Below are 12,875 nucleotides of genomic sequence, written 5' to 3'. Positions count from 1 at the left end.
AAAGAAATGACTATAGGTTCAGTCTGGGTCAAATTTGACCTGATGAATCAAAATTGTCATCCACGTGAAATTGACATCTTTGTTGGAGTTGATTGAAAGTTGTCAATTGTTGCTGTTGGAGCTTCCACCGTGGATTCGATTACATGGTTGGAATTGCTCTTAAGAGTCTTATATCTATAAACAAATAATAATAATAATAATAATAATAATAATAATAATTCAGACGTGACTTTATGCCCGGCTGAACCGGATGGACCGTTACGTCATATCTGAGAGGACCGTAATTACCCACTGGCCACTGCAATGCTCTCTTCCACTACCCCCTATATATAATTTTAAACAACCACCACCGACCCTGTATTCTATTCTACGTCAGCAATGGCGTCTTCACTCCTGAAGCGAGCATCCTACTCCGCCATGAAATCGGCCGTCGGAGCCTCCCCACGAGCCTACGCGGCGGTCGCAGTCGGGACGGACCTAGTCTCCGCCGCACCCGATGTCTCCCTCCAGAAAGCTCGGAGCTGGGACGAGGGCGTCTCCTCTAAATTCTCCACCACTCCTCTCAAAGACCTTTTCAAGGTTACCCTTTCTTTTGTCTTTCATCTCCACTACCTTGTTATCTCCATCATATTGGGCATTCAATTCTCTTGAATTTTTGTGTTTTCAGGACAAGAAAGTCGTCATCTTCGGCCTCCCTGTAAGATTCTCTATATGTTTTGTGAGAAAATGAAACATTGAATTGTGTTTGCAAGGGATTTATAGAGATGGGTGTGTTGTTATTTGTGTGTAACAGGGTGCGTACACTGGGGTTTGTTCGCAGCAGCATGTGCCTAGTTACAAGAACAACATTGACAAGTTTAAGGCTAAAGGGATTGATTCTGTGATTTGTGTTGCGGTTAATGATCCCTTTGTTTTGAATGGATGGGCAGATAAACTTGAAGCCAAAGACTCGGTATGTCTCTATCTAACTGCTGTTCCATGTCTTGTACTGCTGAGAGATTAATCTGTTTTCTTCAATTTGCGATCTCAATGCTACTTTTGTACTGAATCTGAATACCCTTTTTTCACTGGTTAGTTTAGCTGGAAAAGTAGTTCAATTGAGAGTTATATTCTGAGGAAGTCTTTGAGTTCTAGATAATAGCTTTCCTTTATGTGTAATACGTTTTGATGCACTTTAGGAAATAAGGTAACTCAGTAGTCAGTACATACTGAGCAATTCCTCCAAAGTGTAGCAATAGTGTGATTCACTTTTTTGTTCCATACAAAGTATTAATCATACTTTGCTTGGTAGTGAATTATATTACCAGTCACCATTGAAGGGCAAGTAGCTTTTGTTTGTTCATACTTCATAGTTACTATTCATGTTTCAAATGGTGTTTGCCACTGTAAAGTATCTTAGGAAATAACATAACTTGTACATGATGCAAAACTCCTCTAAATTGTAGCAATGTTGTGATACAATTTTTCTGCTGATGCAATAATCATTTATTGCTTCCATATTACTAGAGCAGCATTGATTGACTTAGTTGAATAATTTCTTAATAGATCGAGTTCTATGGGGACTTTGATGGGAGCTTCCACAAAAGCTTGGAGTTGGATAAAGATCTCTCTGTTGCTTTGCTTGGACCTCGCTCTCAGAGGTATAATCTATAGTCCGGATTGTTGTTAGAAATTGGCTGCACTGAAAAAAAGAAATAGAAATCTTTGATGGTTTTGGACTCGTTCTATCCATAATTTATCGACTCATTCCTGCATCCTCCTTTTCTACTACTGATTGGATGGATTTGTAATATTGTCATCTTATTAGTATTATACTATATCCATTAAAGTTTGTCAGTCTTGAAGACATTGTTACTCTCTTTCTGCAGATGGTCGGCATATGTGGTTGACGGGAAGGTTAAAGTTCTAAATGTCGAGGAAGCCCCATCAGACTTCAAGGTCTCTGGTGGAGATGTCATTTTGGGTCAGATCTAGAGAGACAGTTTCCACGAATGCTTCTGAGACATGTCATCTGTTTGCTTCATCAGTAACTTCAGGTTCTTGTATGCTAAATATTAGTCCTGGACCACTGTAGTTGTTCTCCTTTCAAATAATATGCTTGCTATGCAGGCTTCAAACTACTCTTTGAGTAACTTTATCTTTTATAATAGGGCAGATGCTAAATGGCTCAACTATGATGGAAAGAGTTACCTTCACCATATTATCATATCCCAATCATGCCCCAGTAATCCAATTGGTTCAAGTTTTAATACCAGAAGGCTAAAACTTAACAAGCTTGGTATACCATCAACCCAATACATTCTAGCAATGAGGAATAATATTTGTGGCTTCAAGTTTCATAATTTATCTCACCATAATATTAAGAAGTATGACTCACAAAACAAATATACAGGTTTGCTCCCAGTTGAAATCATACTAGAGTACGGCCAATTATGACTCAAAACAAATGTACAGGTTTGCTCCAAGTAGAATTCATACTAGGAACTAGGAAGATAACAATATCCACACTCACGATCCACATCTGCATCTTTCGCGCTCCTGACTCTCAGAGTTGATCAATATTTCAATCTCACAAGTCTTTGAGCGTCTCTCGAAATTTGAAGCTTTCTTCTGCAGCTTCTCAATTGTCATTCGACGAGTGTTGTAAAGATAACTCTCACGGGTTGAAATAAATAACCTCCTGAGAACTTTACTGTTCTTCATCAAATATTTTACCACATCAAACTCATCGTCGTATCCCATAAAATTAATGATGTAGATGGTCTTGAGGTGCGAGGAAACACAGACAGGAACATCCTTTGGTGATTGAAGGGCTGGTACCCTTCGACATAGTTTTGTTTAGCCCATGTCCGAGTGCAAATATCCAGAACAATACCTTCCAGATTTGGTGACCTCTTCAGCAGCTCCATTACATATCCCCAATAAGAGCAAAGAAACACACTAACCTCCAAACGCTTCAAATTATTGAAGCAAGGCAGAGAACGTGGCAAAAACCTTGGACTGTAAAGAGACAAATATTTAACACCGGAGACTTGTTCAAGTAAAGGGAGGTGCTCTAACAACATGATTGATATTGTCGTCTTTGTAGCCATGTATTGAATGGATCACAGCTTTAACCATGGCTTTTGCATTGTTGGAAAAGTAGTAATTGGCTAAACCAGCTCTATCCGAGACAACAAGGTTTTCAAGCTTTGGGGAATTGAAAGAAAAACTGTACTTTCTCCCAACAAGAAAGCTGGTACCTAGAAATCTAAACGTTTTCAATCCTGCTGCAGGGATATCTAAAGTATATACATCTTCTGCAAATATTTCTGCATCAATGGTCAAGTCTTCAAGCACAGGACACTTGGAAACGAGCAAATCGAACACTGAGGCACTATCAGGCCTGTAAAGGCTATAGTGGAGGGACTTGAGACTTGGAAAACAAGTTGATGCCGAAGGAGGAGGAGCAAGGTTAATACAATTTGAACTCACCTTTAAAGCCACAAGAGTTTTGCATGTGAAAAAGCTGTCAGGCAATTCAAGGTCTTTGAATCTTGTATCATATATCCCAAGATCAAGTTCAACGATGTTATGCTTCATGGCTTTGCATATCCATCCAGAAGTGCGAGTCAAATGCTCATCTCCACAATTATTATAGCAATTTCCTTCACTACATAGACGAAACTTTTGGATGTTTGAAGAGGCATGCAGTGAAAGAACGCCATCAACAAACTTTTCAAATACATGTCTTGAAATTACATTGTAGTCCAAGTCTAGGTTGGGAATGGAAATCCAAAGTTTGTTCCATCTTTTACACAAAATAGTTGTTTGTATGGCATCTCTCGTGGGAAGGAAACAAAGTATGTGAGAGAGAACAACATCTGGTAATTGACTGATCCTGTCGTGGCGTATAGCTTCCGACGCCATTCTTTTTGTTGTCTGTTTGGCCTTGTTTGCATGCTTCTGCTAAATCCTGCAATCCATTCTTCTTCTATTTTGCTCGTACGTTTTCTTTTCCCGTTATTACAAGTCTACAAGTCTTATATATATTATTTTGAACGATGACTTTCTCCAATTCCATAGTGGATTGGGTTTTTAGGCTGTTATTTTAGGGATAGGAAAATAGCCTTTTTGATGTATTGGAAGCCAAAGCAGTATGGTACTAGGAATCCATCCACCACAAGGAAGGAACATGCCTCCTCGTGGCCTCTACTTTTGTCCAGTAGATCAGATTGGGGTGGACGCAGTAGTTTAGTTGGAGTGTTGACTGTTGAGTGCTAAGAACATGATGACCCGATGTTGAGTGCTAATTTAGTTTTAGTTTCCAATGTGTACTAGGAAACCTTCCCCATCACCACAAGTACAACTCTCTTATAATTTATAAAAGCGCCTTCATGCAAACCATAAACGCGGCGAGAGGAACTAATGGGTTCGAAATCAAAACGTCGAAAAGGAGCAAGAGGGTTCGAAATCAAAACGTCAAAAAGGAGCCGAAGATAGGATCAGCCAATTGCCACACGATATTCGTGTTCATATACTATCCTGTATTTGTGTTCTGTTCGAACCACGGTTTTGTCTAAAGGCTGGAAGAACTTATGGACCTTCGCCCCTACCCTAGACTTTGATTATGGTGATCGAAGTTGGACGACATTTGAGAAATTTGCCGACTTTGTTGATGGTGCACTTAAGTTACACAACCCACCAACGATCAGAAAGTTTTGAAAAGATAATAGTTCTGGTGGAATAATCTTTCATTGATACAGAGGGAATACATATACAAGAGTAATTGTGACTGACTTGGAAACTAAACTCGATAAGGAAACATATATATATACAGATAAGTAAATCCCTAATAGAGAAGATACTGTCTAATAGGGTTATGCTGCTGATGAGATACAGCTGATCTTCTTTCTATCTAAAGACTATTTTCCTTACACTCCCCCTCAAGTTGGAGAGTGGATATCCTGCACTCCCAACTTGCGTATCATGGGAACAAAAGTTTCCTTCCCCAAAGCTTTGGTCAAAACGTCTGCCAACTGATGTGATGAACTCACGAATCTTGTAACAATAGATCCGTCTTGAATTTTATCTCTGATATAATGGCAATCCATCTCAATGTGCCTGGTTCGTTCATGAAACACCGGATTCGCTGCTATGTGCAGTGCTGCTTTATTGTCACAATATAAGGAGGCAGGTTCATGATGCATTATTCCCAAGTCTCTAAGTAAGTATCGCAGCCATGTTAACTCACAACATGTTCCAGTCATAGCACGATATTCTGCCTCTGCCGATGAAAGAGATACAGTTTTCTGACGCTTTGATCTCCAAGAGATTAATGAAGGTCCAAGAAACACACAGTATCCTGTAGTGGAACGTCTAGTAAGTGGGCAGCCTGCCCAATCCGAATCACAAAATGCTCTCAGTTTCAGATCATTGTTGGAGGAGAAAAAGAGACCTTGACCAGGAGCACTCTTGAGGTAACGCACTACTCTAAGTGCCGCCTCCATATGAGCTTTTCTCGGTTCATGCATAAACCGACTCAAGACATGAACTGCATAAGTAATGTCCGGTCTTGAAACAGTCAAATATATTAGTCTTCCAACCAATCTCCTGTAGCGACCTTGATCTTTGAGCAATTCAGTCTTATCAGACAATTTTAAACTTCGTTCCATTGGTGTATCAATAGGGGCTGCGCCCAATAGTCCTGCATCCTCAATAATCTCCAGTGCATATTTACGTTGGGAAATAAAAATCCCATTTTCAGAAGCAGAAACCTCAATGCCAAGAAAGTATTTTAAGTCACCAAGATCCTTGATATGAAAATGACTATGCAGGAATTTTTTAGTGGCAGCAATACCTTGATGATCATTTCCAGTAATCAATATATCGTCGACATATATCAAAAGAGCAGTAAAGGACTTGCCTTGTTTCTTGGTGAAGAGAGAATAGTCTGCTCGAGATTGCACAAAACCCGCAGATCGAATGGCTTCAGTAAACTTGGCAAACCATTGGCGAGAAGCTTGTTTCAGGCCATATAGTGACTTGTGAAGGCGACAAACCATGCCATCCTCCCCCTGTCGCCGGAGCCCTGGTGGCAGGGACATGTATATCTCTTACTGTAAATCACCGTGAAGGAAAGCATTGTTGACATCCATTTGGTGCAAAGGCCAGCGCCGGGCTGCAGCTAAAGCAAGAAGGCAGCGGACTGTGATAATCTTGGCCGTAGGGGAAAATGTGTCTTGATAATCAATACCTTCAAGTTGAGTGAAGCCTTGTGCCACCAAGCGAGCCTTGTATCTTTCAATCGAACCATCAGACTTGTGCTTTATCTTATATACCCATCGACAACCAATTGGCTTCTTACCCACTAGAAGTTTGGTAAGAGACCATGTGCCATTGGCCTGGAGAGCTTGCAACTCGGAATCCATGGCTGCCTGCCACTCAGGATGAGCAGCGGCCTCCATATAAGACCTAGGTTCTGTGGCAGCACTAATTTGAGCAACAAACCGTTTATAAGCAGGCGTATATCGATGATAGGAAACATAGTTCACCAATGGATAACGCGTACCTCGTGTCGGACCTGGAGTCAAGGAAGACGAGTGATCGGAGTGGGCATACGAGCAGACATAATCGGTCAGTTTGACCGGTGGGACAACGTGGCGGCTTGAGCGACTGAGCGGAGCAGTGGGTGTTGGTTGGGTTGCTGTGGATGGGAGCACAGACTCAGCCATAGAATCAGGAGGATTTGATGGTGGAGAAGGCGGCGCCATGGAAGGCGAAGCCGGAGAAGGAGATGCCGGAGGAAGAGAAGACGAATGTGGAGCGAACGGAGATGGAGAGGCCGGAAGAGGAGGAGGTATGGGGATGGACTTAGGACGGCGAGAATAGGTCTTGATGGAAGGCACCGGAGAAATCGGAGTGGGACCGGAAGAAAGGGGTGGCGTCGGAGTGATCGGAGTAGGGTCGGGAGATGGAGGCCGTGGTGTGGTGGAGGTTTCGGGATCGGAACTGGGTTTCTGAGGGTGTGAGGCGCATGGCTGAGAGTTAGGAGAAGGAGACTGATCAAAAAAGAAGTCAACAAGAGGAGTTGGACTTGAAGATTGGGCCTGCGAAGGAGTTGGGCTGGAAGATTGGGCTGGCGAAGAAGGAATGAGGCTGGACGGAGGAGAGGCATATGGGAAGATGTGTTCATGAAATATGACATCTCGGCTAGTAAAGATTTGTTTTTGTAGATAAATCGTACAATTTGTAATCTTTTTGCCCAATAGGATAGCCGATGAAAATGGATTGCTTGGCACGATGATCAAATTTATGTGATGTGTGAACATTTGTAGCATAGGCTAAACAACCGAAAACACGGAGATGAGAGTAAGAAGGTGGTGATGAGTAAAGCAATTCATATGGTGTTTTAAAAGAGAGTAGAGGAGAAGGGAGCCGATTAATGATATGAACAGCGGTAAGCGCACACTCCCCCCAAAATTCGGTAGGAAGTTGAGCATGGAATTTCAAAGCTCGGGCTACTTGAAGGATATGACGGTGTTTGCGTTCCACAACCCCATTTTGTTGAGGTGTGTAAACACAAGAGTGCTGAAAGATAACACCGTTGTCTTGAAAAAAGGGACGAAGTGAAAGAAACTCACCACCATTGTCACTTCGAAGGGTTTTAATGCGAGACTCAAATTGAGTGAAAACATAACTAAAGAAACGTTTTATAATTGGTTGTGCTTCATTTTTGAATCGCATCAGAAATATCCATGTAAAACGTGTATAATCATCAACAATAGTGAGAAAATAATGGGAACCAGAAAGAGAAGGATGTCGATAACGACCCCAAATGTCACAATGAATAATCTCAAAAGGTTTTGTTGAAGAAATAACATTGGTAGGAAAAGGCAGACGACTTTGCTTAGCCAAAGGACATATAGGGCAAGCATTATTTGACTGAATGGAAAAATTCAAAAAATTCTTGGCAATGAAACTCAAACGAGAAGGTGATACATGGCCTAGCCGACTGTGCCAGAGATCGGTGGAAGAGGTGGTGAGGTGACATGCTGGTCTGTTAGATGGTGAGGATTGTTTGGTCAAAGATTTCTCCGTTGCTAGTGCCGCTAGGTAATATAGTCTGTCACGTAGCTTACCCAAACCAATCGTCTTCCTTGTAGCCAGATCCTGCAAAATACACCAATATGGATAAAATGTCACTGAACAATTCAAATTTCTCGTCAAACGACTAACAGACAGCAGATCAACTTTGAATGTAGGCACTGATAATACATCATGCACATAATAATCGGAATTCAAAGGAAAAGATCCTTTTGCAACAATTTTGGCTTGCTCTCCACTAGGTAATGATACCGATGGCAACGAATAATAATCTTCAACTTTATGCAATAATTTAGACGAGGAAGTAATATGATCGGTTGCCCCGCTATCAATAATCCAATTGCGGGAAGCAACTTTAGACAAACCTGGTTTTGTTATTGGAGTCCTCATCTTGAGTTTTGGGGATAAGTGACAGCAATTGTTTTAGTTGGTCTTCTGGAATCGAAACCAACCTCTCCTCTGAAGCATAATTAGCAGCAGCTGTTCTGTTAAAATTACCTGGATTATCTCTTGCTTTAGGGTGGCCTTCTGGGTATCCATGTAATTTGTGACAAGTCTGAACCCAGTGGCCCATATCACCACAATAGGTACATTGAGGCCTTCGTCTTTCTGACCCAAAACGACGGTGGTTTTGATCACCCCGTCGTCCTCCATTCCAGGAGCCGCGATGAGTTCCTCCACCACGCTCTGTTCGATCATTCCAGGTGCTGCGATTAGAGCGGTCTCCTCCAGAAAACCGATTGTTATTTCCAGAAAACCGATTAGCTTGATCATTCCTTGCTTCCGGTGCCGACCTGTTATTCTCGGATTGGACTGCCATGGCAGCGCTGCCGGAGTCTTCCACCATGTGGGATGAAGCAATCAGACGTTGCTTTTCTTCTTGAAGGACAGAGGAGAAGGCTTGTCGAACAGTGGGCAGAGGCTTCATGAGAAGAATTTGTCCTCGGATAGCCTGGTATGTTTCATTCAATCCCATAAGGAATTGCATCAATTTCTGTTGATCTGTTTGTTGTGTTGCATCAAGTGTTGATAATTCATCCCATAAAGCCTTCAACTTTGTGTAATAGACTGAAACTGAGAGTTGTTCTTGTCGAAGAGAGTTGATATCTCTCTGAATCTCAAAGATGCGTGTCGCATTTGCTTGAGAAAAGCGTTCATGAAGATCCTCCCAAACTTCATAGGCAGTAGGATAATAGGTCACACTTTCGGCTATTTCTGGATCGCAAGAATTAACGATCCAAGAGTGGACCATGTCATTACACCTTGACCAAATCGCATAACCATTAGGGTCAGCTGTTTCTGAAGGAGCTTTAATAGAGCCATTGACGAATCCGAGCTTTTTCTTGGAATTTAAGGCTCGAACCATAGCCCTTTTCCAACCAGAGAAATTGTCTCCATTCAAGGGTTTGGAGATGAGAACCAATCGAGGATGATCGGAATGGTGAATGAGATAGGGACTTGAAACCTCTAATAAGGTTTCTGAATCCTTTGGAACAGAATCAATTTTTGGTGGTGAGGATTTTGAGGATTCTGAGGTCTTAGGAATAGAACAGTCAGGTTTTGGAGATGATGGGATTGGCTGAGATAGGGAGGCTGCACGAGAAATTAGAGTGCAACGATAGAACAGGATCTTATCACTGCTCTGGTACCATGAAAAGATAATAGTTCTGGTGGAATAATCTTTCATTGATACAGAGGGAATACATATACAAGAGTAATTGTGACTGACTTGGAAACTAAACTCTATAAGGAAACATATATATACAGATAAGTAAATCCCTAATAAAGAAGATACTGTCTAATAGGGTTATACTGCTGATGAGATACAGCTGATCTTCTTTCTATCTAAAGACTATTTTCCTTACAAGTTTCGTCTTCATATTGAAAACATTTACAATGTTCAAGAGAAACATTTTTCTCGCATTCGAAATTGGATATGTGCTGCCATGAGGCATGAGCTTTCTGAACTTGATCTTTATTTTAACCCTACTCAGTCCTGGAGAGACAACTCAGACAAGTTAGAGTTGAAACTGCCTAGAAGAGTTGTCCGGTGCAAAACTCTGGAGGTTTTGAAGGTCCATTCAAATTGTATTACCTATCCATCTACTAGTCCAGGTTGTTTTCCTAGCCTCAAGTTCGCTGATATTACAGCAACAAATGGAGATAATTCCTCATTGAGAAATTTTTTTGCTGCTGCCCTGAATTGCAAACTTTAAGAACAAGAATTTATGCAGACAGTCAAACAGAGGAAGAGATTACTATCAATGCCCCAAAGCTTCAAAACCTTGTTGTCTATGTTTTAAATCCTGCAAAATATATCATGCAGAATGTAAACTCCCTGGTCAAAGCCGACATAGAAAACACATATATTCGAAAAGTAAGTCCATGGCTTTTGAACTGTGAAACTGCTTTACTTGCAGGAGTTTCCAGGGTTGAGTATTTGAATCTACCAGGTTTAAAATTTGAGACATGTTCACTGCCAAACTTTAGTAACGTGAAGCAATTGAAGCTCAATCTTTTTGGTTGCTCTTATTTGGAATATGTAATGGAGTTACTCAAGCGAACACCTAAGCTTGAAGATCTTGTCTTAGACATTGATTTCAGAACATGGTATGATGAAGAATATGAAGGATACATTCCTTTCGAGCCACCAGAGATTGTGCCTATTTGTGTGGTTTCACACCTCAAGACTGTTTCTATAACTCAACACGGGACATGATGATCCAGTTGGGATATGGTGAAGTTCTGAGGCATATGACTATAGTCACCTGTGGTATTCTTCTCTTTAAGACTCGTCATATCACAGAAGAGAAGTTCCAGAAGGAAATTTTGATGTATCCCAAGAGTTCAAACACTAGTGATGTAGAAGTTAAGTTTGAAAATAAAGGGGTAATCTCAGACAGGTGTAGTGACTGTGGAAGTGACCGCCTCTGGTGCCCTGGAATATAGTACTTTAGTTTGTTTTACTCCGTTTTTGTAGTTTGGATTTGTCATGTTTAGTTGTCTGTGTGACTTGAGGAAATAACTCTCGTCTTGTTTATCATTGAATCTAGTTTACATGCCAGCTCCAATTGAACTCTAATAATAATATGAGAAGATTTTGACTAAACTGGAACGTATGAATTTGTACTTTTACATATTATGATACGCATTGGAAGTCTTTAGTAAAGAAGTTGAAATCAAACAGACACACACGTACAGATAACATGCATATATGCAATGGCATATAAATCATATAATGGATATGACTGATCTGAGTAATTCCAAGCTCCTCTTCTTAGATATAAATTGCAATGTCCAGAAAATACTGTCAAAGCACTGCGAGGCTCGTGAAGCGGATTTTGAAGAGCAAGGAAGTTGAATACTGTCAAAGCGCCATCGCTAAGCTAGTGAGTGACTGTTGCAGACTTGCAGTCATTGGTTGAGACTCTTTTTTGTTGTGTCGTCATGGGGAAAATAGTAGTAGGTCGCGAGCTGACTTGGCTGAGTAGAACACAAAGGCGGCACTGACAATTCATAGACATTCTGAAAATTGGTAATAAGGCTAAGCAGCCCTACACCATTAGAAAATGTGCATGCAGCTTATTAAGAATGGGAAGAAAATTGCTGCCCTTGTGACAAATGTTGGTTTAACCACATCGAAGAGAATCATAAGGTGTTCATTTTTGGATTTGGACATAAAGGCCATGATGTACCCTGGTGATGTTCCTGGAGTTAGGTAGTACAGGTTCAGGCGAGTCATAAAATGTTTCAATTTTGATAAGTTGTCATCAAAGAGAGTAATTACTGTGATATCAGAATCGAGACCCTGCAACATATAGCAAGCAGGTATGGAAGAGGACCTGTGTCTGGCTATTACACAAATGCCTGAGAATAGCCTGCAAAGCAGTACTCGTCAAAAACAAAAACAAAACAAAACCAAAGTAAAAACCAAGAAAAAAACATGCAAAGCAGTAGCTATTTTTAGTTTTTGCAAGACCACAGTTTGGCCTGGAGGGGCTTCACAAATGAGCAAACTGCAAAAGTTTCTCATCTTTGCTGAAGATTCCTCAATGCAAATGGAGAAGTTCGAAGAACTCCCGTGGATAACTTGAGGGCCTAAAAAAAGGTGACTCGAACTCATCACATCTCTACCACCAGAAATGAGAGATATGCACACCATCAGGGGAGTGAATTCAATAGCCAGCTGATATCAACCTGGAACAGGAACGAGAGTCAGATCACCTTTGCCTTACACCCACAGGTAAGTCTGTAGGATCCGTAAAAACTAATTTGTAGCTCTGCTTATCTTTTCTTTGAGTGCGGCTATTAAGACCTCCAAATTTGCTCACTAGACCTCACTCTATTTGTAAATTATTAAATGACATATCCAGCCTCATATACAATAACTATTAAAGACAATAATTATACAAAAGAAAGTATTATATTTATTCTCTTTAGACTTACCAATTCAATAAAAATTTATTCCAATATTTATTTTTTTTCTTATATATTTTTTTTTCCAATTTCTTTTTATCAAAGCATATATATAGTTTATAAGAGCTAAAAAAATAATCAATATCGATCATGTGACATAAAATTTTGTATTATCATACATGTCGAACGCATGTACTTGCAATGCAAGGTGCATAAATATTTTTGCAAAATAATAATAATAATAATAATATCTATCAATATATATTTATTGAAAATAATTTATTATAAGGTACAAAATAGAGATCAAATTATTCAAAAGAAAAAAAATAGAGAAAAAATAACACGTAAGAAAAGAGAAAAACAATTAAAAGATA

At 40.3% G+C, this 12,875-nt stretch overlaps 3 protein-coding genes across 3 annotated transcripts; 1 reads left to right on the top strand and 2 right to left on the bottom strand.

Annotated features, from left to right (window-relative positions):
• Positions 1 to 339: 339 nt before the first annotated feature.
• On the top strand, positions 340 to 2,176 carry LOC101309340 (peroxiredoxin-2F, mitochondrial-like). The gene is made up of 5 exons (XM_004296874.1): positions 340 to 579; positions 668 to 697; positions 794 to 952; positions 1,546 to 1,640; positions 1,869 to 2,176. Exons 1-5 carry the CDS (start codon positions 379 to 381, stop codon positions 1,972 to 1,974), a joined length of 591 nt encoding a protein of 196 aa, XP_004296922.1. The 5' UTR covers positions 340 to 378; the 3' UTR covers positions 1,975 to 2,176.
• An 860-nt stretch (positions 2,177 to 3,036) lies between these two features.
• On the bottom strand, positions 3,037 to 3,582 carry LOC101306328 (putative FBD-associated F-box protein At3g50710-like). Its single transcript, XM_004298119.1, has one exon. The coding sequence runs from the start codon at positions 3,580 to 3,582 to the stop codon at positions 3,037 to 3,039; it is 546 nt and encodes a 181-aa protein (XP_004298167.1).
• A 4,219-nt stretch (positions 3,583 to 7,801) lies between these two features.
• On the bottom strand, positions 7,802 to 9,772 carry LOC101305751. Its single transcript, XM_004298118.1, has 2 exons — positions 8,451 to 9,772; positions 7,802 to 8,151 (listed from the first exon to the last, which is right to left on the bottom strand). Exons 1-2 carry the CDS (start codon positions 9,770 to 9,772, stop codon positions 8,091 to 8,093), a joined length of 1,383 nt encoding a protein of 460 aa, XP_004298166.1. The 3' UTR covers positions 7,802 to 8,090.
• Between the last annotated feature and the right edge of the window lie 3,103 nt (positions 9,773 to 12,875).

The sequence above is a fragment of the Fragaria vesca genome, linkage group LG4 (genome assembly GCF_000184155.1).
Source record: "Fragaria vesca subsp. vesca linkage group LG4, FraVesHawaii_1.0, whole genome shotgun sequence".
NCBI classification, from domain to species: Eukaryota; Viridiplantae; Streptophyta; class Magnoliopsida; order Rosales; family Rosaceae; genus Fragaria; species Fragaria vesca.
Note: the sequence above shows the minus strand (reverse complement) of the source record. Positions and strands in the feature narration are given on the sequence as shown.

Bases quoted from the DNA above. Each gene is read 5' to 3' on its own strand.
- LOC101305751 (XM_004298118.1), bottom strand. From the start codon at position 9,772: ATGAAAGATTATTCCACCAGAACTATTATCTTTTCATGGTACCAGAGC. The intron at 8,152-8,450 runs GTTTGTCTAAAG...TGTATTTTGCAG, and splicing joins GACTCCAATAACAAAACCAG to GATCTGGCTACAAGGAAGAC.
- LOC101306328 (XM_004298119.1), bottom strand. From the start codon at position 3,582: ATGAAGCATAACATCGTTGAACTTGATCTTGGGATATATGATACAAGA.
- LOC101309340 (XM_004296874.1), top strand. From the start codon at position 379: ATGGCGTCTTCACTCCTGAAGCGAGCATCCTACTCCGCCATGAAATCG. The intron at 953-1,545 runs GTATGTCTCTAT...ATTTCTTAATAG, and splicing joins AACTTGAAGCCAAAGACTCG to ATCGAGTTCTATGGGGACTT. The intron at 1,641-1,868 runs GTATAATCTATA...CTCTTTCTGCAG, and splicing joins CTTGGACCTCGCTCTCAGAG to ATGGTCGGCATATGTGGTTG.